Below are 26,197 nucleotides of genomic sequence, written 5' to 3'. Positions count from 1 at the left end.
CAACTCATTGGCAGTAATGTCCTGGAGAGAAGGCTATGGACAAACGGTGGATGAATTGGCTGTCCAACTCCGGCAATACGAAGGGAGTCTCTCTTCCTCCCTACGGGCCTGTGTCTCAGCTGTGGAGGAGTTGTCCCGAGAGTTCCAGCAATTCAAAGTGGATCTGTCCTCCTCCTCACCTGTACAGGCCCGCATCGCAGTTATTGGGAGTAAGCGTTCCTCTGCCCAAGAGAGAGGAGAGAGAAAGTACACTCGACGGGCTAACCTGTGGTTTTACCTGCGTGACCATGGAGAGGACATGAGGAAGTGGGATGGAAAACCCACTTCAGTCTTGGATGCACGGGTACAGGAGTTGCGAGAAAAAGCAACCAGAAAAGAGAATTCTTGGAAAACTGCTGCTCCAGTTTCCCGTGAGCAGTCCCCCAGACGCAGTAGATGGGCTGATCTCATTTCCGATCCCCTTGAAGGGACTTCCGATTTACGTGTGCAGAAAGTGAGTAACGGATGTTCTAACCAGGATTAGAGGGGCCCTGCCTCCAGCCAGGTGGAGGAGAGGGACAACCGAGTCTACTGGACAGTGTGGATTCGATGGCCTGGCACATCAGACCCACAGGAATATAAGGCTCTAGTGGACACTGGTGCACAATGTACCCTAATGCCATCTAGTTATAAAGGGGCAGAACCCATCTGTATCTCTGGTGTGACAGGGGGATCCCAAGAGCTAACCGTATTGGAAGCTGAAATGAGTCTAACCGGGAATGAGTGGCATAAACACCCCATTGCGACTGGCCCAGAGGCCCCGTGCATCCTTGGTATAGATTATCTCAGGAGGGGGTATTTCAAGGACCCAAAAGGGTACCGTTGGGCCTTTGGTATAGCTGCATTGGAGACGGAGGAGATTGAACAGCTGTCTACCCTGCCGGGTCTCTCCCAAGACCCTTCGGTTGTGGGGTTGCTGAAGGTTGAAGAACAACAGGTGCCAATTGCTACCACGACGGTGCACCGGCGACAATATCGCACCAACCGAGACTCCCTGATCCCAATCCATAAGCTGATTTGCCAACTGGAGAGCCAAGGAGTGATCAGCAAGACTCACTCACCCTTTAATAGTCCCATATGGCCCGTGCAGAAATCCAATGGGGAATGGCGACTAACAGTAGATTATCGTGGGCTGAATGAAGTCACGCCACCGCTAAGCGCTGCTGTGCCAGATATGTTAGAGCTTCAATATGAACTGGAATCAAAGGCAGCTAAGTGGTATGCCACAATTGACATTGCTAATGCATTTTTCTCCATTCCCTTGGCAGCGGAGTGCAGGCCTCAGTTTGCTTTCACTTGGAGGGGCGTCCAGTACACCTGGAATCGACTGCCCCAGGGGTGGAAACACAGCCCCACCATTTGTCATGGACTGATCCAGGCTGCACTAGAAAAAGGTGAAGCTCCAGAGCACCTGCAATATATTGATGACATCATCGTATGGGGCAACACGGCAGAAGAAGTTTTTGAGAAAGGGAAGAAAATAATCCAAATCCTTTTGAAGGCTGGTTTTGCCATAAAAGAAAGTAAGGTCAAGGGACCTGCGCAGGAGATCCAGTTCTTAGGAGTAAAATGGCAAGATGGGCGTCGTCAGATCCCTGTGGACGTCATCAACAAAATAGCAGCTATGTCCTCACCGACTAATAAAAAGGAAACACAGGCTTTCTTAGGTGTTGTGGGTTTTTGGAGAATGCATATTCCAAATTACAGTCAAATTGTAAGCCCTCTCTACCAAGTTACTCGGAAGAAGAACGATTTTAAATGGGGGCCTGAGCAACGACAAGCCTTTGAACAGATTAAGCAGGAGATTGTTCACGCAGTAGCTCTTGGGCCAGTCCGGACAGGACAAGATATTAAAAATATGCTCTACACTGCAGCTGGGGAGAATGGCCCTACCTGGAGCCTTTGGCAGAAAGCACCTGGGGAGACCCGTGGCCGACCTCTGGGGTTTTGGAGTCGGGGATATCGAGGATCCGAGGCTCGCTATACTCCAACTGAAAAAGAGATCTTGGCAGCATATGAAGGAGTTCGAGCCGCCTCAGAAGTGGTTGGTACTGAAACACAGCTCTTCTTAGCACCTCGACTGCCAGTGCTGGGCTGGATGTTCAAAGGGAAAGTTTCCTCTACGCATCACGCGACTGACGCCACGTGGAGTAAGTGGATCGCACTGATCACACAGCGAGCTCGCATAGGAAACCCCGGTCGCCCAGGAATGTTAGAAGTGATTACGGACTGGCCAGAAGGCAAAGATTTTGGAATGTCGCCAGAGAAAGAGGTGACACGGGCCGAAGAAGCCCCGCTGTATAATAAACTGCCAGAAAATGAGAGGCAATATGCCCTGTTCACTGATGGGTCCTGTCGCATTGTGGGAAAACATCGAAGGTGGAAGGCTGCTGTATGGAGTCCTACACGACTAGTCGCAGAAACTGCTGAAGGAGAAGGTGAATCGAGTCAGTTTGCAGAGGTGAAAGCCATCCAGCTAGCGTTAGACATTGCTGAAAGAGAAAAGTGGCCAGTGCTCTATCTCTATACTGACTCGTGGATGGTGGCAAATGCCCTATGGGGGTGGCTACAGCAATGGAAGAAGGGCAACTGGCAGCGCAGAGGTAAACCCATCTGGGCTGCCGCACTGTGGCAAGATATCGCTGTTCGGATAGAGAAGCTAGTGGTAAAAGTACGTCACGTAGATGCTCATGTACCCAAGAGTCGAGCCACTGAAGAACATCAAAACAACCACCAGGCAGATCAGGCCGCCAAGATTGAAGTGTCTCAGGTGGACCTGGACTGGCAACGTAGAGGTGAGCTATTTATGGCTCAGTGGGCCCACGATACCTCAGGCCATCAGGGAAGAGATGCAACATATAGATGGGCTCGAGATCGAGGGGTGGACTTGACCATGGACACTATCTCACAGGTCATCCATGAATGTGAAACATGTGCTGCAATTAAGCAAGCCAAGCGGCAAAAACCCCTGTCACATGGAGGACGATGGCTGAAATATAAACAGTGGGAGGCCTGGCAGATTGACTATATCACACTCCCACGAACACGCCAAGGCAAGTGCCATGTGCTTACAATGGTGGAAGCAACCACTGGGTGGCTGGAAACATACCCTGTGTCCCATGCCACTGCCCAGAACACTATCCTGGGCCTTGAAGAGAAAATTTTATGGCAACACGGCACCCCAGAAAGAATCGAGTCGGACAACGGGACTCACTTCCGAAACAACCTCGTAGACACCTGGGCCAAAGAACATGGCATTGAGTGGGTGTATCACATCCCTTATCACGCACCAGCCTCCGGAAAAATTGAACGGTACAATGGACTGCTGAAAACTACATTGAGAGCGATGGGGGGTGGAACTTTCAAGCATTGGGATACACATTTAACAAAAGCCACCTGGTTAGTTAATACTAGAGGATCCGCCAATCGGGCTGGCCCCGCCCAACCAAGAGATCCACATACTGTAGAAGGGGATAAAGTCCCTGTAGTGCGCATGAGGAGTATGTTAGGAAAGACAGTCTGGGTTAGTCCTCCCTCAAGCAGAAGCAAACCCATTCAAGGGGTTGTTTTTGCTCAAGGACCTGGGTACACCTGGTGGGTGATGCAGAAGGATGGGGAGGTTCGATGTGTACCTCAGGGAGATTTGATTTTGGGAGAGAATAGCCAGTGAATTGGGCTGTATGATATTTAACTGCTAAATAACCTGCCAATGCATGTCATTGTATCTATAGTGTCTATATGCCATATCAAGGGTATTATTGTGAGAATTATCCAAATGACTACAGGATGGACTTTTGAAACTGAGCCAAGTACAACAGCGATAGAACTTGAACTGGCACCCACCAATTTCCTCAAGATCAACATCTTCGACCTGCAGACCAGGGGCATGAGTTGCACCAAATGTACTAGCCACAAGTTCCAGAGGCAGCGTACAACAACCCAACATCTCACACCATCTCTCTCTTATCCTGAAGAACTGTTACAACAGATAGAGCCCCAAAATTGATGGACACATTAGAGGGATAGCCCATAGGCTAAAGGAACACCGTGTGTGTGTGTGCGAGGTCAGGGGGTGGAGTCCATATACTTATATATAAGACAAGGAAAGTTGTAGTGGTTGATTGGAAAAAAAATAAAAAAAAGTAAGATCTGGGCATGATGTAGATGGTATAGAATAAGGGGTGGATAATGTCCTGGGTTCAGCTGGGATAGAGTTAATTTTTACAGGAACCTGGGAGGTGGGGGCATAGCCGGGGCAGCTGACCTGAACTAGCCAAGGAGCTATTCCATACCATGTGACATCCTGCCCAGTATATAAATGGGGAGCGGGCCGGGGGGTGGTCTCTGTTTTTTTCGGTGGGGGAAGTGGCGGAGCGTCGGGTCCCGGGTGGTGAGCAGTTGCACTGTGCATCACTCTTTTTTGTATACCTTTTTTCATTAGTGCCGTTGTTGTTGTTGTAATCTCTTTTGTGTTTGTCCCAGTAAACTGCCTTTATCTCAACCCTCGAGGTTCCAGTTTCTTTTCCTTTTCTCTCCTCCGTCTCCTCCCCATCCCACCGGAGGGGGGCGGAGGAGTGAGCGAGCGGCTGCGTGGTCCTTTGTTACCGGCCGGGCTGAAACCACGACACAACAGTTGAAGAATATATGAAACCAAAGACATTCTGTCCCTGAGATAGATAAGACATTTTTGTCTTTGTAGATATAAAATATTTACTGATTTTATTTCCTCATACATAAAAAATCCATATAAGGAACAAATAGTTATATGCACACTTGATTGTGATTTCCAGATGGAACTAAACTGATGTAATAACTTAAAATAATTCCAATAAAAAGATGGCAAGCTGTCAGAATTTCAGGATAACTGAATACCTTAAAACAGCAGTAACAACTGTAAAAAAGTTTATATTTGGGTGGAGAGTAATATGCAAAATTTTTTAGCATATTCGATAGAATAGGTAGTATACAGAGTAGATGCTTTGAATTAGTACCCAAGGAAAGTAAAATGTTTAAAGCTGTGTTTAATACTACATAGACTTCAAACACCTTGTCTCTATTTCAATATTACCATGGCAAATTCTGACAAGTTATACAACTCTCCTGCTAGACTCAAGAAGTCCAAGATAAAGAATCTACTGCCATGACTTTAGTTAGAAGCAATTTTATTGACTTTCTTCATAGTCAATTTTTATTTATAGACAATTTTAAGGGTCTCAGAGAAACTACGGTGTAGTATGGTTCTTTTGGAGCCTATTCACCAAAGGAATTTTTTATTCTTTAGCCCTGAACACCAATTCTTTCAGCCCACTTATGGCTATTGGATTCCTCACAGTCATCAAAGGAAATGTTAAGTTTGACAGCCAGGCTCTGTGGCTAAAGCACACACCTTCCTAAAATGTGATTAATTTTACAAGAAAAACAATAAACATCATGGTCACAATAAACAGACAGAAAACTCCATTGTGAATATCTTTGTATTTCTCATATGTGGTCAAATTAAACCAACATTGGTTTGGTGATTTTATGTCTGTAAGGAGCTGGCAGAAGAGACTGGAATGTAAATTTCATATTCAGAACTTCATGAACTGTATAAACCTTTGTTTTTATCTCTGCCAAAACCCCAACTTACAGGGAAGAAGATGCTACAATATTTAATAATGTCAATTATGTATTTAACTGAAAATCTAATATGTGGTTGTTTATCCATTAGATAATAGAAGTTATTCAACACATCTTGAGAAAGTCTTGAATAAGAATCTTCCACTCAGTACTCATATGTGGTATACCAGTTTTTCTCTAGCTATCTGAAATTCTCATTCTAGTTTAAAGAGAAAGCTGCCCTCCCAAAATCCAGAACTACAACAAAACCTGTATGATGGCTGGAATGAGTGATAGGCCTACCACATGTCTGTAGCACAAACTTTTTTCTCTGGTAGTTAACAACCCTTTTCCAAACATCCACCTAGTGTCATTTGAGGCATGCCACAACTGCAAAACTCTCAAAGAATGGGGGAGAACACCTAACTTCTACATGTTGGAAAATACACACACCTAACAAATTTACTATAATGCAAGTAACGTTAAAAGTAGGCAATTTAAAGCAAATCAATTGTATCAGCAGCCAAAGTGGGAAAACAAGAGTAAGGCTCAAGCACTTAATTAAGTAAGTTTGTTATCCATTCCTATATTACCATGTCATGTTATAAAACAAAGTGGCCAAGCATAGAAAGTGCATCCACTAACTAGCTAGCAACACTAACCAGTCTAACCAGTTCTGCCATTGACTAGCCCTGTTTATATTGGTCTTTTCAATAATCGAAGGATTTAAGTGCAGCAGTTGTTCAGATAACAATATCATCCTATTGGGTGTCTATTGTGCTTCAAATATGGTTCTGTTGATATGTTCTGCCACATCGTGAAACTATATGCTGACAACAATTTATGTAGAAAAACTGAGCATAAAAAGGGGATGGTAAGAAGAATCCCAGCCTGCATTCATAGCTTGACCATATGAAACTAAAAAAAAAAAAGAGAGAAAATAATTACTTTTACCCAGAGTTCACTCTCCTCATTTGCATTAGTAACGTTATTTTACATAATGTGTAGGAACTGCATTTTATTTTACCTGGAGAAATGTAGGTTTGGAGTTTTTATATTTATCTCTTGAATAACAAAAATAAATTATCTAGCCTAATTTTCTTAAGATGAAGTAAACTTATTGTATACTATTTCAGACTTGGATGAAATTAAATTCCATTCACTGACACCCATTCCTAGATTCCACTCTCAGGATTCTCATGTCTCTTATAGCAGCTGCCACTTCACGAAACTGTGCTGGTTGCTAAAAGCTAAAATGAAAGAGCACTAGGGGTCTCTAGCGTAGGTCTTAAATGATTTAATAAATGTCCTTTGAATCAGAAAATTCCTTGTAATTACTCTAGTATCAAGCCATACTACATCCTAAATGAAAAAATAATTAGTTAGCAGTTATTCATTAAACTCACAAAAAAAAAAACCCAAAAAAACCAACCAATAGCCAAAGTCTCATGCACTACTTATTGTGATCATTCTGTCAAAGTCAATAAAATATTCCTAAAGATTAAAAAGAAGCATACACTGCTCCCATTACTTACTGGCTTTGAGACAGCAGAGACTAAGTTGCCAGGATACAATATGCACCTTAAGATATCACCACTGATTTTGCAATGTAACAAAATCTCTACTGATCTGGTGTGCAGCAATGAAAACATTGGAGAAGTTTCCTGTTACTCAGGGTTTTATCTAAATGCAGTATCTAATACTTTGATCTTAAATATGGTAGGAAATGTCATAACACAGGACAAACCCTAAATTATTATATCTTCCTGTGGGCACTTAGGTTGTATCTCTAGTAAAGATAAGTGTACGATGGAACAAGGAGTTTAAGCATCTTGTCCCAATTCCTATTACCAGTAAAAAGGAAGACAGTAATTCAAATTAATTCATTAAATACTTATTAAATAAAGTAGATTGCGGAAAGAAGGGGAAAATGCAGATTGCTTCTTTCAAACATTTTTTACTGTTTGAGTTAAAAAGCACTTGACAAAAACCAGTATTTTGTTTCTAAGAACAGAAGTTTCTGTACTTTTAGATTCCAGCATCTACATACTTTTTCTAACCTCCAAAATGTTTTGGGTTTTTTTTAAAATTTATTTTTTCCTTTGCTCTTCTTGCTTACCCCTAGGCTGACACTTTGTATTTACAGCAAATTCAGTTTTATTCACCCCACTCCTTTTCTAAGATACCGTATACTCTGCAGAGTATGGCCATAATAGTTCTATTTGCCTGTGGCATGATGATAAAATATCCCCAACTGATGCAAATGTACCAGGAAAAAATAAATAAAGTTAAGTCTTTTCTAGAGCCATTCATATGGGTAAGACCTCCTGTGGCTGGAACAAGCAATTTCAGTAAGGTGGGGCTGGAATAAATTATGTCCCCAAAGATTTTTAGGTATAGATACAGTAGCAAATTACTCCTCAACTTCTTTTGTCAGAACTCATTTTTTCGAAGAGCAGTAAACCCCATAATGTCCAAATCACATCCATTAACATCCCAGCTGATGGTAGGATTGCTCTTTCCCTCATCCCTTCTGCAACTCATAGTCAGTTTGTTAACTTTAGTTTACCTACACTTTGGCATTTGAGAGACTGTTCTTATTTTTCTCAGTCTTACTCCACTGCTTTGATAGAGTATTTTATTATACTGTACTATATAAGTAAGACACAATAATAGTCTTCAGCTTTTTTGTACATTGTACTATTACTCTCATTTAATTTTAAACATAAATAGACAGGAAAAAAAAAATACCTTAACTGCAACAGGAAACACATGAAAGAGATCTGAAATCATTCCACAGAAAACAAAAAGCTTCTTAAAAATACAGAATCTACCTTCTGCCCTTCATTTTCGCTGCTTCATTCTCCCTTCATCAGTAACCTCTGCTGAAAAACAACTCTTTTAATTTTCTGCTTTATTCAGAAGGTTAATTTCACAGGGCACGACAAATACCAAAGCCATCCACCTTAAGCACACACAAAAACGGTATATGTAAAATTTGGTGATCTCTATCCAAATGTGACTACCTACCTACTTAGCCACTTAATCATTTGAGAACTTACTTTAAAATTTAAAATTTTAAAACATATGGACATGAAGTCCTTCTCAAATGATGGTATAACAGAGAATTGCAAAAACCCAGAAAGTTCCTCCACAATATGCAAAGAAAGGAAAACCATATCTTCTTATAATGACATTGAATATTCATGCTTTCTTCAAAGAATTGGGCTAAAAATTGCATATAGTGCTTACTGGAAGGCTCTTATGCATCAGGACTGATGCAATTTGCAAGTGTAGGCAGCTTTTTGGGATCCAAAGAAATCTAATGGAGCAAGATGGGAGAAGGTCACTTGGGAACCAAACTGATGGTAAGTCTAGGGGTGAAAAAATAAGGTGTCACCCACTGTGAGGAATGTTGCTGTTCTGTTGGGAGTTGTGCCTTCACATGTGGTTAGGATCCATACAAGCAACAGCAGAATCCCAGTTCTTCCTGTTCTCTTCAGAACAAGTCATTCATTGACCATTGACCTAACCATTTATCTTGTCTCCAGGATAAAAACTAAATTGCAACCTTTTCAACATTCACTTTTAAGAACAAACCACAAATGACTGGGCTGGAGATGCCTCGTGAAATCTACAGGAGGTAACCAAAGAAATGCATTGCCAGTACAACTTCCTCCTGTTAACTTCTTGCCTAGTACAAGGCATGTGAATTAACTTGCTAGCAATCCCATGAATAGAAAGGATTCTCAACCAGGTGGTGAAGATGAAAACAATGAATTGTTGGTTATGATTCTATGCCCTGTTTAAAAGAGAGCAAGTGGACATGTGACCATCAATGGTCTTTGCAAGCGTGATGAACTGAGGAAGAAATCACAGCATCCCTTAGTAAAATTAATCTTATTTTTCTTGCCAGTCTATCAGAAATAAAAACTTGAGAAAAAAATAAAGGTGGCTTTCTTCTCTTCCCTTAATAAACATTGGCTTTGGAAAGGAAAGAAAGTAACTTCTCACCGCTGGACAGATGGATGAAAGAGTGGACAGAAAAGCTGGGACTCAAACATTCTCTCACAGGAGGAAGACAGTGCTTGCTACACTATCTTAATACTCTGCCCACAAAGAGTGCTTACATGGTCTAAGACAAGAGAACTAGCCAACTCTAAAGGAAAAACAAAGTATTGTTTGGGAGAAAGAAAGCAAAGCATATAGAGGTATAAACAGTCAGAAAGAACTACCTGCTTGTGAGATTATAACCATGTACTTTACCAATTTCAATAATCTCATCTTTTCATCTATATTTTAAATGCTTAGAAAATTTAAAGTTATCAAAATTTTAAATTGCTATTTGTTTTTCACCTAACTAAAATGTCCTTACACTATAGAATTGTCTCATCGTGAGGACCCTTGAACTACAACTGCAGTTATAGTGTAACTGGCAGACGTATTTGAATGAAGTACCAAATGCCACCAAGCCAAAACTGAGACCAGCTAAACCTCTACCAGTTTTTGGTAAAAGAAAACAATGAAATGAATTGTCCCTTTAGCAAAGAACCCTCAGCTCTTTGTTCCACATGTCAGATTTTTCCTAGCAATAACTTTGGTATAGACAGAAAACAAATGAAATCAATTATTACGTTCATGAACACAAAATTAAGAAGTCATCACTCAAACACTACCAGAAATGTTGCACCATTTTAGGTGGCTCTGAGTTTCACCACTACTGACATCTAATGCTCAAAAGCTAAATTTAATGAATGTACCCAAAAGTTCATGATGTGTATACCAGGTTTAACAGGATTCCTAATAGAAGCAGTATTCCCCTTTCTTTAATGAAACATGATCATTTCACTGTTTATTTTAAGGAGACAGTAAGTCATAAGATTAATCAACATGATTGAGATACTAAGAAAATGGAAAAAAACCAACACCTTAATAACATTCACAGAAAAAGTAAAACTAATTCTACTGTAAACCAAATGACTCCCCTATAATTTTTAAATACTGTTCCAGAGGTAGTTAAAAATATTAAAACTTCCATTTAACTATAGGAATGTTTTCAGTACTCATTCTCAGGTAATTCTTTTGAAACTTTATAGTTCTTCTTAATTAATAGAAAAAAAATAGAAAACTGAAGTCCCACAAGATCAAAACCCATAAATTTTAATCATTAAAACAGTTAAATTATTTTTAAACTTAGCTCACGATTTCAAAGATACACATTAACATTTTCTGAGCACATTGAAATTACTTCACTACTGGGAGAGTGGTTTTGTCCCCCCCCACTCTTATAAGCAGAAGTGAATTAAACTTAGTTATTATAGATCTACTAAACCCAGAATTTATTTATGGTCTTATCTAAATTTTTCTCCCTGTTCCCAGTTCACCTCAAAAAAAATTTGACCAACCATCATGACTTCTCTGCAAAGCAGAATTAGACTTATGTTTCAGGCACCAGAGCGTAAAACAATCTATATTAACAGCTGAGAGTGAAAGCTAAACTGTCCTTAGTTATGTCCAGCCTCTACCTTTCCTTCTGTTCTTCCCTCCAATATGAAATCTGCAATAAATCTGTCCATGAGGTTCTTAGCTCTATCTTCTTTGTATTTTTAATCTAAAAATCCAGTCTCAAAACAACTTGTACCAACTGATGTCCTATCACACCCTTCCCCTTTTCTCATGCAATAAAATCAATTTCTGTAAGTGAAGAAATTACACTAGTAATAAATATCTAAAACATCACCTTGTTTGACTCACTCATTAGAAAGAAACTCTATAATACACAGCACATTCACAGCTTCCTATCTTTTAAGAATGGTGGAAGTTTCAAATGTACATATAATTTATTTTAAGTATTAATGTATTTTATAATGTACTCTGTCATGACTTAGCCTTTAGGATTAAGGCTAAAACCATAGAGATTCTTGAGCTCTATGGGCTGAGTTTCTGAAGGATCTTGCTGTAAACAAATGCTACATTTGGAACACACGAAAATTAGGCCACCATTTAAGAATATCTACTTACATGGCCATTTGAATTTAGGCAACTCATTAAACAACAAAACCTGCTCCCCCCCTCCCCACCCCCCCCCCCCCCATGTGTCTCATATTAAGATATCTTCCTGTTTCATCTTCCGGTTTCAGGACTCAAGAAAAAAAACCCAAGAATTTTGAAGTGTCTAAGTATCCTTAGAAACACAAAGTGCTCAGTATCCATCAGAGGAACTACCAATAAGCCTAAATTTAGGTTTCCAGATTTGAAAAATGTGAATGCTACAGCCTGACACTTTTTTCTGCTTGTGTTTTTTTTCTTTTTTTTTGTGTTTTTGACATTTTGCAACTAATGACCAAGCTCAAGATTTGACTGATCTGAAGTCCAGCTACGAAGACCATTTTCTCACTGACTTCAACATACTTTCAATGCCGTCCTCTGTCTGCCATATGAAACACACCACAACAAATGATTGCTTTTGGACTTACTAATGGCTTTTCTGCACTTGGTTTCATCTTCTTGCCATAAATCAAGTTCCAAGTGACAGTAGCTTTTTGCAAAAAAAAAATCCCTGGCAACTTCTCAGCCTCTCAATTCGCTTTCCTTGAAAGTCATTTTGCTGCAGGTATAATGAAGAGGATTCCCCAGATAGTCCTCTTCCTTATCTCTACAGCCAAAACCCAAATAAATCTCTGTGTGAACATTAAGATAGAGGGTGTCTATACAGATTTGTTTATCTTAGGAGCTGGGCTGATAATGCCATTTAAGACAAGAAGATATATTTTATGAAAATAAATTACAGGCCTAGTGAAAGCATGGCAGTGCAACAGCTGAAACAATGGAATACGTGGGAGCTAAGATGAGCTTTTGAGCTTGGTACTAAGCTAGAAGCATTGAATTTCAAATTATTAAATAGAAAATGTTCTTTATAACTGTCATTCATAGCAGTTATCATAAAACATGGATTTCTTTACAAGGATATTCACAGTAATGAAGAACAGTTCTTAGCCAAGTTAGATGGGGTACAAAAATACGGCTGTACTGTTCCAGCACAAATTTCTTTTTGAAAGGCAGGGAATATGCACAGAAAGAACAAGACAATTTCATGTTCAGATGAAAAAAAACTTACACTGATTGAACATTAAGGGAATTGTGAAGCTATCATGTTTATCGTTCTCCTTTAAGTGATCTTTTATTATTACTGTTTAGAATAGAATAGAATAGAACAGAACAGAATAGAATAGTTCAGTTGCAAGTGATGTACAATGATCCAACTGCCTGACCACTTCAGGGCTGACCAAAAGTTAAAGCCTGTCATTAAGGGCATTGTCCAAATGCCTCTTGAACACTGACAGGCTTGGGGCATCGACCATCTCTCCAGGAAGCCTGTTCCAGTGTTTGACCACCCTCTCACTAAAGAAATGTTTCCTAATGTCCAGTCTGAACCTCCCCTGGTGCAGTTTTGAATCACTCCCACAAGTCCTGTTACTGGATCCCAGGGAGAAGAGGTTAGCACGTCCCTCTCCAATTCCTCTCCTGCAGAGGGCAATGAGAGCAATGAAGTCGCCCCTCAGCCTCCCTTTCTCCAAACTAGACAAGCCCAAAGTCCTTAGCTGCTCCTCACAGGACACGCCTTCCAGGCCTTTCACCAGCTTTGTTGCCCTCCTCCAGGCACATTCAAGGACCTTCACATGCTTCTTGTGGGGCCCAGAACTGCACGCAGTACCCAAGGTGAAGCTACACTAACACTGTATAGAGTGGGGTAACTTTGACTGGCTGGTCATGCCGTGATTGATGCACCCCAGGATGGGGTTTGCCCTCTTGGCTGCCAGGGCACACTGCTGCCTCATGTTGAGACAACTGTCAACCAGCAGCCTCAGATCCCTTTATGTAGTGTTGCCCTTCAGCCACTCCTCTCCCAATTTAGTCTTGTGCCTGGCATTACTCCATCCTAGGTGCAGAGTCCAGCATTTGGACTTCTTACATTTCATGCTATTAATCATTGTCCAATGCTCCAATCTATCTAGATCCCTCTGCAAGGCCTCTTGTTCCTCAAGAGAGTCAACAGCACCTCATAGTTTGGTATCATCAGCAAGCTTGGCTAATGGTGCATTCAACTCCTGCACCCAGATCATTGATAAATATATTGAACAGAACTGAACCCTGAGGAACACCTCTGGTGACTGGTCACCAGCCCCATGTAGCCCCATTCACTACAACACTTTGAGCTCTGCCATTCAGCCAGTTCTTCAACCAGCGCACTATGAACAAGTTCATCCCACAGTTACACAACTTGTCTGGAAGGATGCTGTGAGGGACACTATCAAAACCCTTACTAAATTCCATAAAAACTACAACCAACACTACCTTCTCTTCATCCACTAAGCAGGTGACCTTTCCATAGAAGGATATCAAATTAGTTAAACAGGACTTTCCCTTTGTGAACCCATGCTGACTGTGCCTGATGACTGCATTATTCTTTAAATGCCTTTCAGTAGTACCCAGTATGATCTTCTCCATAATTTTTCCAGGAACTGAGGTTAGACTACCAGGTCTGTAGTTTCCTGGGTCTTCCCTCACACCCTTCTCGTATACTGGAGTAACACTGGCTAGCTTCCAGTCAGCAGGGGCCTCCCACACCCCCAAGACCTTTGATAGATGATCAAGAGGGGTCCTGCTGTAACAACAATAATTCAGATAATAACAATAATTCAGATATACACTGTTAAGGCAACTTGTCCTCAAATATGTCAATGCTATGAAACACCACTGTGTCATAAGCCAAGATTCAGGTGCATTGATGGTCCTAATGAAACACCTGGCTCTAATCAGTGCTTTTTGGCTGTATTTGACTGAAAAGCTTATTGAAATGCTTCCACTAGAAAAATTAACTCATTATTCTGTTTTGTTGTTGTCATATTAAGCATGCACTGACAATGTGCATCACAAGATGCATTCAATATAAAAAAAAATGCTAAAATGCTACTATTACTAGCTAACATTTTACATCACTGTAGATTCTTTGTAGTAGTTTTACAGGAAATCGTTTTAATGGAGTAATTTAAATTACAGTGGACTTAAGTCACAATATTGCAAATGATTTATCCATTTGTAAGTGAAGACAAAGAAATTCCATTTGCTACTGAACTAGTGAGTGGTAACTTTATTAATGCATCTTTGACATAAGGATAAATGGAACAGTAGTAAGTCAGCTGCAGAACTTCACGTCCGTTTACAGAAAGCATTGAAATACCTGAATTTGATATATATCATAACAGGATTTTATATCCTTCCTAAGTCTTAGAGTATTCATAAAAGTTTCGCCCTCCCCATAGAGCCACTTAAATCACAGTTCTTTCAACCTCCTACCACACTAGTGCAGTGAAACCTCCTTTGCTTTGTTGCATCACTTAAAAGTCACTGCTTCAGAATTGTTTTATTACTAGTCCTGATTATCAAAATATTTTTGCTTTGACAAGACCCATTGAATTTCAGCTTCTTTTTAATGTTATAAGTTTGCCAAAAATATTTAAAATACTTTTGTATGTATTTTTTTCTTTTTAGTTTTTGCTTCCTATGTCAAATCTTAGAAAACTTGGCAATCACAGTAATATATGCTATTTTATGACCTATTGCCAGGCTAAGCAAGCTGAAGTATTACATAAGCTTTCTTTAATTTCTAAATTACTCTTACAGATATATGTGAAAAAGCATTCTTACTAGGCTTTTTCTGTATCTGAAGATTAGCACTTATTATATTAAAATATATTTAATTTTACTGTCAATTCAGTACACTAGTGTCAAACATGTCCTACATTTCAGCAAACATTTCTGTCATCCTAATGGTGCACTTGATAAGACATGAGCATTCACAGAAACCACTAGTCTGGAAAGCTGAAGACATTCCTACTACATGAATGTGTTTTTCTAGTAACTGCCTTGGTTTTATTATGGTATATTAGGCATCTCATAAGAATATCTGCTGTGATAACTATTAAATTGAAACTACCAAGTTGCTAATACCACTGGGTTTCTTACTGATATGCTGACTTTGTCAGGGGTTGAGCAACTAATCATCCTATCATCTCCTCAAACAGATAATCTCTAGAATTATATTACTTTTTCTTAATCAGTATGAAATATTGACATGAAAAAATTCACTAGAATTCTGCTGTCAATTTTACTTTCATGTTGTAATGACAATTACATTGCTAATTAATATCATGAGTTTGTTAAGTGAGTGAACGTACAGATTGATAAATTGCACACAGAACTGAGGCAACAGATTACAATAACAACAGGAAACATGGCATTTGATTAATTGCATTGGCTTTCATTAGGCATTGGCTTCAGCTGAGACAGTGGGTTTAGGCCATTGAACAATGAAAGCTTGTACAATTTTAAACCCCAATACTGAACCGATAGGACTCTACACAAGGCCAAGGGCCTTAAATGCCTGCATAACAACTAGTGCCAAGAAAAGTGACGGCATTCTAAAAATTCTTGGTGTAAGAAAAACTATTTTGTACTTATTTTTTGTATTAATTAAAAAGGACAAATGCCTCATGATTTTAGAAATAGATTAAAAAACAACACAATGCAAATCTGAATGACAGTTTTATTTAAACTGAACTACCTTACATCCAGGCAGAAACTGGAAAAAGTTAATTTTTTTACATATGCACATAGACACATAGCAAGGCAAAATATCAAAATTATAACACAGAAATCTAAAAAAACCTATCCTTATTCAGAACAGCTAGCAGTTGCACACATAGTTAATGTTCTGCCTTTTCTTGTAAAGAACATTAATAATATTGCATCTGTGTTCTGTTTATATCTATATCTGGGTCAGTCTTGGAGGATCAAATCAAAATGGTAACCTATTGTATATAGCAGGTCATGGCTCTTCAGAGTTAGGAAATTTCATTTTAATTCTGTGCTTACATCACCCGATACTGGCTCTGCAAGGACAGACTGGCAGAAGAAATATTCCTCCTCCCCCTACTAAATCCTTTCTTATTGTTCTCATTGTCACTTTTTTCTGACAGATTTCTGATGATTTGGGGATGACAGTCTGGGACAGGGGACTGAATCATCATAGGTATCAATGACCAGTAAAAAAGTATAAAACAAATGTGGTTTAAAATTGATCTGCTCAGGATGGCTTAGTTTGCATTTTCCAAGTGGCCAACATCATATACTCACTCTTGTTATCAAAAATGCCTGTAACACCATATACAGTCATTAGACACTAGAATGGGAATACCCAAATGGGGGTCACGCTAAAATTAGTCATTGAGCTGTTGTCTGAAAGTATTCAACAGGTGTACATTCTTAGCCAAAACTGTCCAGTGAAGAATTCTTTCAAGCTAAATAGAACTGCTCTCCTTTTGTCCCGTATTATTTCAATTCCTCTTCTTAGATCACAACAACTGTCAGACAACTATCTATGAACTAGCACCCACAAGTTTCTTTTCTTTCATAGAAATATAACAAGAGCAAATATGATATAGTCTAGCCAGCTTACTGATTTCAAGCCAATGTTTATCTCTTAGGACCATCCATACTGCCCTAAAAACACCAGGCATAAATAATTTTCTACTACTGCTAATATATCAAAACCTAGAAGTCATCCCATGCACATGCACAAATATATGAAACTGAACTGGATAATTTTATAGCTTTGCATCTAAATCAGAGACTTGGCTGGATGAAATTCAGTGACATATGAAATTCAGTGAGGAAAGGAAGGAAGAAAAATAAATTTTTACAAAGAGATAATAGCTGATATTACTAGCTGGCAGCAGGAAAACTTCCTCCATATATGTTCATTGAGCAAATACAACTGAACAATCAATCACATTAAAACAATATGTAGGACAACAAAGAGCTGAAAGAAAAATCAAAATCAAATGAGTAAAAAAAATTTTAAAGAATAAAGTTAGGACAAATTTCTCAGAAAAATCTGATGACTATGGGTACATTAAGACATCTTAAAAGGTCTTATACATTGAGCATCCTACTCTTGATTTCCAGAGTAACTAATCTCTGAAAGTCTTGACTACAGGAATTTACATTGACAATCAAGAAATTTGGGATTGCTCTTTCATTAATTTGTTTAAAGTGACTGCTCTACTTTTTGGAAGAAGCTTTCTAACATATAGCTTTAAATTTATAATGACTGTAGCAAGTTCTTTATAATAAAAGGTGTGCAAGAAAAGGGAAAATTTGTACATTTAAAACTAAGGAAAAAAAAAGTAACCAAAATATTCACTGATTGAGAAGAAAAATATATTTGATAAATTTTGCATCTAGGGACATGAGTAGAAATATAAAAAAGTATTAATTATAAAAAACATGAGGTGAAGCACTTGCCAGAAACTTTTTACAATACTTACAGCAGTTATTGAATCATTTTCATATATTTTAAATGACTACAAACATAGCTTTTTAAAGAACTACACAAAAGTCAATAGATAACTGTGAAATTAGTAAGATCAAGTGTATACACATAGAAGTTGAAATCAATATCCTGAATCATATATTTACAGCAATAGACCCTTATAAGTTTACTGATTGTTACAGAATTTATAAGGTCGACTGTTTTCTAAACAATTAACATTAGTTACCACGTACATGCCTGCACTACAAAGGAACTTAAAACACACAGTAACTTAGAAGTCAGACATGGGAAATGGACCATGTATTTCACAAAATTATTCTTTCGTATTCTGTTCCTGCTAGTGGTTAAATCCTACCACACCATCTTTATAAAAATCAAGAATTTATTAAGTATTTCAAATTATACTGCATGGAAGGCAAATGTTTTATTTGCCCAACATACATTCACATACCCAAAGAAAATATTTCAAAATAGTTTCAAACATTACAGCTAAATAATTCTAAGTCTGTACTACTTTGTAAGCCATTTCAAAAAATCTGCATGTCATTCTATAATCACCTGTAAGGGGTTTTTTTAAGCTTTAGTTGTATTGTTTGTTTCACTATTTCACAAAATCCTTTTGTGTGACTGTCAAGCAGCTGTGTTTTGTTCCTCAATCTTCCTTGCACAGCTCCCCAGGAGAGACTTTACAATATAAACTGCAAAGTACTATTTTCACAGCAGGAACAACAGTGTTCCTCTTCAAAAAGAAGCATAATAAAAATTGGACTGTAATGATGATGCTAATTCTGGTCACAAGGTGCTACATATAACTTGATTACTGAAAGTTCAGGAAGTTTTGCAAAAAGATACTCCTTTGGCTCTTCAAAAGTCTTCTCATGCAATATAAGTTTGAGATAAATGTCTTTCCAGTATATGAAACTTTTGCACAGGTATTTTCTTCTTTCCTTGTTTCTATCCATTCCACTTTCAAAAACCTGTCCTACTAGCAGCCCCATGGCAATAATCACTGGGACTATACAGCAAACAGTTAAGTCAGACAAGCACTGGTATACATCGTTTATACAGCTCCAGCTGGAACACTGCAAATTTCTCCTACCATGCGGCTAATACCCAGAATATGTATGGTCGTTCCTCCCATTCATCTAGAAATGAGAGACATCCCACAGCACATTTTCCAACATTATAGCTATGCCACTCCATTTGTCTAATTTCCATGCCCTCAAAGATAGCTGTCCCAGATGACATATTACTTCAAAATAGTTCCTTCTCATTTCAGTACTACTGGGTACACTGAAAATACAGGAATGAGCTTCTATTAGCATTGAATCTATTGCTAGCAGCAGAAGCCAAAAATGTAGCACCCTGGATGCATAATGTCTGGTTTTCGGACTTTTTTTTTTTTTTTTTTTTTTTGGGGGGGGGGGGGGGGGGGGGGCGTGTTTTGTTTTGTTTTGTTTTTAAACAGTGTGGAAATGTTCTGCACTTCTAAGAGTCTAATAAAAATAATTTCTCAGCTCAATCTCAATCTCTGTGTGTATCAATGGACAGGGAAACACTGTACAGTAAATATTTCACTTTTTATTTATGCAGCAATGACTGTTTGATGTTAAATCAATCAGTTTCTAAAAAGAATAAAAAGGAATAACTGTCCGGGGAACTTCACATCATAGAAATTTTACTTCAATTCTTCCATCCATATACAGTGCCCGTGCTACAAAGATGCTATATGTCAATATTTTTATAATGCACAGTACGATCAACAACAGTAGAGAAAACTATGGGCTGAGAAAACTAACTGCCTTCTGTTTAAGCGGTCTGTGTAGTCTCTCTCTTTACTTCCTAGACAGCACAGAAAACAAAGCAAACATAGTGATAGTAGAATGTACTTAGGTATTCTGCTCTACTGGACCTTCTCCACCCTTCCTTAAAACCTGCACTCTTCTGTGCTGCAATCATATACCTTCTCAGGAGGTAGTTGAAGCTAAGTTTCTTGAGGTCCTTATAATCTTGGCAGAACTTTATGAAGGAATAATAATCAAAAAATCATTTAAAAAAAGAAAAGCAGATTTCCTTAAAATTTATGGCATTAAATTGTTGGTGATTTCTCTGCTAGAAGGAGGCACCTCATTTCCTCCTTCCTTGAATATTTTATATACTTGCATATGGTGCCAGAGTCCTTGTTCTATAGCCATGAAAGATGTCTGTTATCTACCACTTGCAAGACCAAAAGACAGAGTAAGGTGGCTTTAACAAGAAATGAATGGACAACAAAAGCAAAGCTATTTCATCTCTGATGTCTTCAGAGTATGGGAAGATCCTACACTTTATTGTCTTTCATTGCCTATCGAACACTGATAATTTTGAATTAAAGAATCAAAGCATTGTTCCACTCATATGGTTCTCAGCACAAATTTTCAAAATGAAGAGCTCCAAAATAAGTATCATCGACTCCTCTTGTCTGGAAGGAGACTTCCAGACTTCTCCTTACAAGCCTTGTTTCTCTTAAAATACAGCATTTTCATGTGGGTGAATCTGTCCTGGAAAGCAGTCACCTCCATTATATACAGAAAATCAAAAGCAGTTTGCATTTATATCACAGACATTCACTCTTGGTCCAGACTGTCACAATATTCAGCCTAGCAAGTAGAAGTTTAGCCTGGAAGGTTTCCTGATTTACCCTGGTAACAGAAAAAAGGCCCAATACTTTGCCTCTGCTAAGGCCTTGAAATGTTACCATCTGTAGCTGCCTTTTCTGCCCTTTTTCCTTCTCACTCTGTGAAGTTGCAACACCCAGAAGCTAAAGACTCCATTTATATTCATAGACCTTAGAGACCCAAGTACTACAGATTGGTCATAGTGTCAGAACCTAGAGGAAACAGGGTAAAACCTGTAGTGTATAGAACTACTGTTAGTCTGTATTGACACAGATAGAAAAACTGCCAAGTTTGCCTCTAAAAATATTAATATGTTGGCAAAAAAGTTGCTGTTCTGTGCTGAACAAATGATTTGTAGCAGTTAAACTGGATTTAGTGAAACAAACAAACAAACAAACAAAAAATAATATAGGTAGATACTTCAGCTCCTGGGAACATCCTGATTTCACCAGCATCCCCTATTAGGGTTGCAATACTTGTGGGTTAAATTGTGGGTAAACTCTGATTTCCTCCCCAGGGTGTCCTCTTGCAAGAGGCACAAATGCCAAGTTGGGTCGTGATAGCACCATTATGGAAAGATTTGAAGACCATATGGAACTTATGTGTGTATCTTCTGCAATCCTGAGTCACACACATGCCCCAGGGAAGAGTAAAGCCTAAGTGGACCACAGATCCAGCTCCACTCTGTTTTGCATTTGATTATGTCTGTTAATTCCTATTCACATCTATGATCTATTTATTCCTATGGCAGCTATGTAAGGCACAGTGGCACTCTTTCCCATGAACGCATAATCAGATGGAGTGTTTTCCACAAGGCTACTATTGCAGACTGTACAAGATGAAGATTTGTCTAAGTTTGCAAAATAGAAGCTTATAATAGAATTACTTATCTTCCAGGCTAAAGCCCTTAGCAGTGAACTATCCTTTGTCTTGGAAAGCAATATAGCAAGTTATTGCACAGATAGCACTTCAAAATTTTAACCCTGCCAAAATTTCCTTACAATGCCCTGTTACTCTGCATGGTCCTTGGTTTCTCTGATGTTACCCCTTTTTCTAAATCTACTGTCCTAGTATGTTCATGAATTCTCCTATGTTCCCAGTTTCAGATTAAATCCATAAACCTATTCCTGGGGCCAAAGTACATTCCAGCAGTTGAAAAAGCCATATGTATTATGGCTGGAAACAAAACACAATCTCTACTATTTCGTATTTTTTAATTAGATGATTAATGTATAATTAAAATTTAAAATTTAAATTGATTTAAAATTTAACTTCACAACTAATAATGGACATTTTTTGTTCATCAGGCATTTGCATATGCATATCATTATGCATGGTCATTAAAACAGAATCTGATGCTAGTGCTGTCTTAAGTAGCATTGAGCAATTTGAATAAGAAATAGGCAGCAGAGCCACATATGCCTTACCAAAAAATGATTAAATAATCAATAGGACAAGCAAAGAAACAGATCACATTTTACAGTCAGTTTTGACACTCAAGACAACTCCTCCACCTTTTTAAATTGGTATGGCCCTCAACAGAGACACGAGGGCTATTGCTTCTTCTCTACAAACCCCCAAATGAGAACTTTGGTTGGTTTAGAACAGTATCTTTCAAAACACATACATGCACATTTCAAGACTAGAGAGTCTTGTAAATACATTTCAAGAAACTCTGAAGACAAAGGATACTTCTTCCACCTGACTTTTCACATTGTTTTTTGCTCTCCCCCCTTTGCAATTTCCCTTTAGTTTACAAATCTTTTAATGCAATATGAAAATGCCATTTTATGTTCATTTTCAACAACATGGAAGCTGTGCATAGAAAGTGCTTCTATCAGTTAATAAAGGGAAAAGCTTATCTTAGGGAGTTAAGAACAGATGCTGTTAAAACATGAACCCAAGTATCAAGCTTCCCATTTTCACTGGTTAGACTGGGAAGAATTTTTAAAGACAACAGAAGGAACAATCATGGCATTAGAGATAAGAACTTTAAATATGAAAAAGGTTTGCTTACACCAGACTACCTCTAAGAAAAAAATATATATGTACTTAGTGTTATTATTTGTTATAGATGTACATAGTGTTGTTAGTTCACTCCAACAGTAATGCCAGGACTGTCCATACTGATTAAAACAGCAAACAGAAGTATGGAAATAAATCTTTTCTTTTTCTTTTTTTTGAATAAAAATCCAACTCCAGAGAAAAATAACAGAAAAGAAACCTCCTTGTCACCCTACATGTGTTGGGATAGAAGGATCAAAAAAAAATTTAAATTATGTATTTTACAAATTTTCTTCTAAATTCTGTAAAGCTGACTAGTCATCTTCAATTTCTATAAACAGGCCCCTAGCAGTTAATTCTGCCAATCAAGTAATGCCATGTAATATCACAATACAAGACAGTAATCTGCAGTCATGAAAGCAACCCTGCAAACTGAAGACTGTGATATTTCATGAAGTATCTCCAAATCTAGTCTCCATTCAGCTGTAGGTGACAAAATGAAACATTCACGTCATTTGACTACTAGTATTTACTCCTCTGAGTATTATCTATACAGTAGACTTGGCAGGACATTCATATCATCACCCCTGAAGGATAGTTGAAAAATGTTTTTTTTTCCTTTACTGTCTTCAAAAACTTCTTGCCAGAGTAAGAATACAATTCAGGTGATGTATATTTGAAATGGAAGAAGCCCTCCCCTTCTTTATGTTTTTTATCTTAGGGGGAAAATCTTGTAGCAGCTTAACCTCATCTAAAAACCATTATGCAACTTTTCAAGGTCACCGTTAATTGGGCAAATTTCTGTGTAAATGCTGATCACACAGAGCTAAGCTACCCAGGACAGCACTAAAATGTAAAACAAATGCACTCATAAAGCATTGGGTTTTGATCAATAATTGATATAATAACCTGTTGTGCATGGCACTCCTCTTTCATTTATTTCTTACTTCTGTTCTTCACTCTAATCTGTCACACCCCACATACTCACATTACCATCTTATGGTCAAAAATCAGAAACACCATATTCAAGTATTATGTGAAAAAGTTTGTATTTAACAGCATCAGGAATATAACAAAGCTCCTTTGGAAACACCTGTACTTACCTTTCCTGGAGAGAAACCTCTCTTTTTCAACAACATAACACTTTCAGCTCTATGAATTAAATTAGTTATGTTTAGGAAGAACTTACCACGTAAAACAGTGAGCCTTGTGGACACACTTATTTCACCAACACTATTGGAAGCCACACATTCATAAATAGCTTCATCTCGTGGCGTGCGCAGTGGTTGTATTCTGAGAACTGATCCAGATCCATCATCAAACTCTATTACCTATAGAAGGAAACAAAAGCTGTCACAGATGTTGTAACAAATGCCTATCCCTCAGCTAATCTGTTCGTGAACAGTGACCTGTTGGTATTCATGTCATCAAAGCCAGGGTATTTTTTCAAATACACATACCAGGACAAATTCCACATAGATGGGCAAACGTTTAAGTGGCAATGCCTTGTAACATACATTACTGCCACTCTAAGCTAGTTTCAAGAAAAGCCAGGATGAAAAACGAAAACAAAAAACCCTCAGCTAACAAGGGCTATAAGAAAGGATTCTGTAACTTAATGCTCTTCACCACCAATCTCTCTCCATTCTCTTAGCTTAAGTACTCAACCTTCAAATGCCAGTTACATTCATTTTAATTGCTGCAGGCTATATTCCCACTCTACTCACAGAGTACAGTTCACTCATTCATTTAGCTCCAAACTGAAAAAGGGTCAGCAATTCTCAAGAAGGTAGGACTACTCAATTTAGCTATGCATTTAAACCACATAATGTAAGTAAATTTATCCAGCAATGTATTAGAAAACATGTGACCCATTAAGAGACTAAATAATAAGGCTAAACTTTAAGGTTTAGTTTGCAAATTGCAATATTTACACAAGAAACATTAATATTCATACAAGACAATTAATTGAATGGCTTTTTCCTTCCGCAGTCAGAATCACATCAGATGTTGGTGAGTACTGCAGCACGCCAGGCATTGGAAAAGCCTTCCTAATAATTAAGTAATAATATAAATCTATTTAATCTACTTTAAAAAAAAATTATTTGTCAATAATATATGTTAGTGGTACCATCAGGTAAATGGCACCTATCAAGAAAGGACAGTCACAATTATTAATTTGCTTTTTACAAAATAATTAATATTTGTCATTAATCTATATATACATGCAGAAAACAATTTACATATATGCATATTTGCACACATGCTTGTATCTGTTTGTCTAACTTACACACAAGTAATCTACTAGATCTCTATATTTGCTGAAAGTAAGAGAGAAATAAAATACAGGGATGGGAACTATGGTTATATACCCATTATCATCCCATTTGTATTGTAGGAATCGCTCAGTTTCTTCTTAGCAGTGGGAGAGGTCTAAGAGGAAATAAGATAATAACCTTTTTTTTTCTGAGAAGAAATTGGTTTGATAGCCCACAGGCTGTATTACTTTTCCTTGTTCTTTAAGTAAAGCCACTGTCCTAAACAAAACGCAACAACACAAAATCTCCATCTGACCTTAGCATAAACAAAAGAATTCTTGATAAATTGACATTTTTTGGGGAAAAGAAAATTTCAGAATCTTAAAGCAGACAGACTAATGATTTGTAGATAAAAAATGAAAGCATGGGATCCAAATAATCACAGTTGTTACACTGAAAAATAATATTCTTATTGTTTAAATTTGAATGCTGAGTAATCCTAGCTGCATGGCCAATAAAAACAATTGCAGCAGATTGGGTTGGGCAAATATTGCAGAGATTAAGTTTCAAGTCTGGTGTCTCCAAAATATGTATCATAAAATGGATTTGCTTTTCCTGTGATGAGTTCTCCCCTTTCCTGCATATCACATAGATAATTCCTCCGACTCCCACATGTACTGAATGAATTTTTAAAAAAAAAACAAAAACACAAAATTTTGAATAAAACCAGCCTCATGCCACAGGGTAGAATGGTGAAATTTTTTGAACTTGTCTCCTCCCCCACCCCACCCCACCCACGTTTCTTTTTAAGTTCCTCCTAGAAAGACTTCTGAGTAACTTAGATTTTTCTAATTCATATTATTTGAATTGATTTTAAGCAAGGAGAGAAAAAAGTATCCTCCTGTATCATGTTCATTCAAAGCATGTACTTGCAATACAAAGAAAAGATGAAAGATTAATAGCGAAGTCCCACAAAGTCTTACTGTAGCCTTTAATTTCAGAGATAACGTATAGCTCTCACGACTATTCTCACTCATTAGTGAGAATTAGCCTGTAAGCAAGAACATTCTATATTCAACAATAATAATCTTAAAATATATAAACAAGCCACTGTCCTGATTTCGGCTGGGATAGAGTTAGTTTTCCTTCTAGCAGCTGGTATAGTGTTATATCTTGGATTCAGTGTGACAAGAATTTTGATATCACTGATGTTTTCAGTTGTTGCTAAGTAATGTTTAGACTGAGTC

At 38.1% G+C, this 26,197-nt stretch overlaps 1 protein-coding gene across 5 annotated transcripts in view; it reads right to left on the bottom strand.

The window, feature by feature from the left end:
* The window catches only part of PTPRD (protein tyrosine phosphatase receptor type D), a 382,124-nt gene that overhangs the window by 202,259 nt on the left and 153,668 nt on the right, over window positions 1–26,197 (bottom strand). For all 5 annotated transcript variants that reach the window (XM_049794707.1, XM_049794703.1, XM_049794704.1 and 2 more), the window contains exon 4: window positions 23,882–24,023. In XM_049794707.1, the coding sequence (XP_049650664.1) occupies window positions 23,882–24,023 (142 nt within the window). The remainder of the gene's footprint in view (window positions 1–23,881; window positions 24,024–26,197) is intronic.

The sequence above is a fragment of the Accipiter gentilis genome, chromosome Z (assembly GCF_929443795.1).
Source record: "Accipiter gentilis chromosome Z, bAccGen1.1, whole genome shotgun sequence".
NCBI lineage: Eukaryota > Metazoa > Chordata > Aves > Accipitriformes > Accipitridae > Astur > Astur gentilis.
This window is presented reverse-complemented; position numbering and strand designations above follow the sequence as displayed.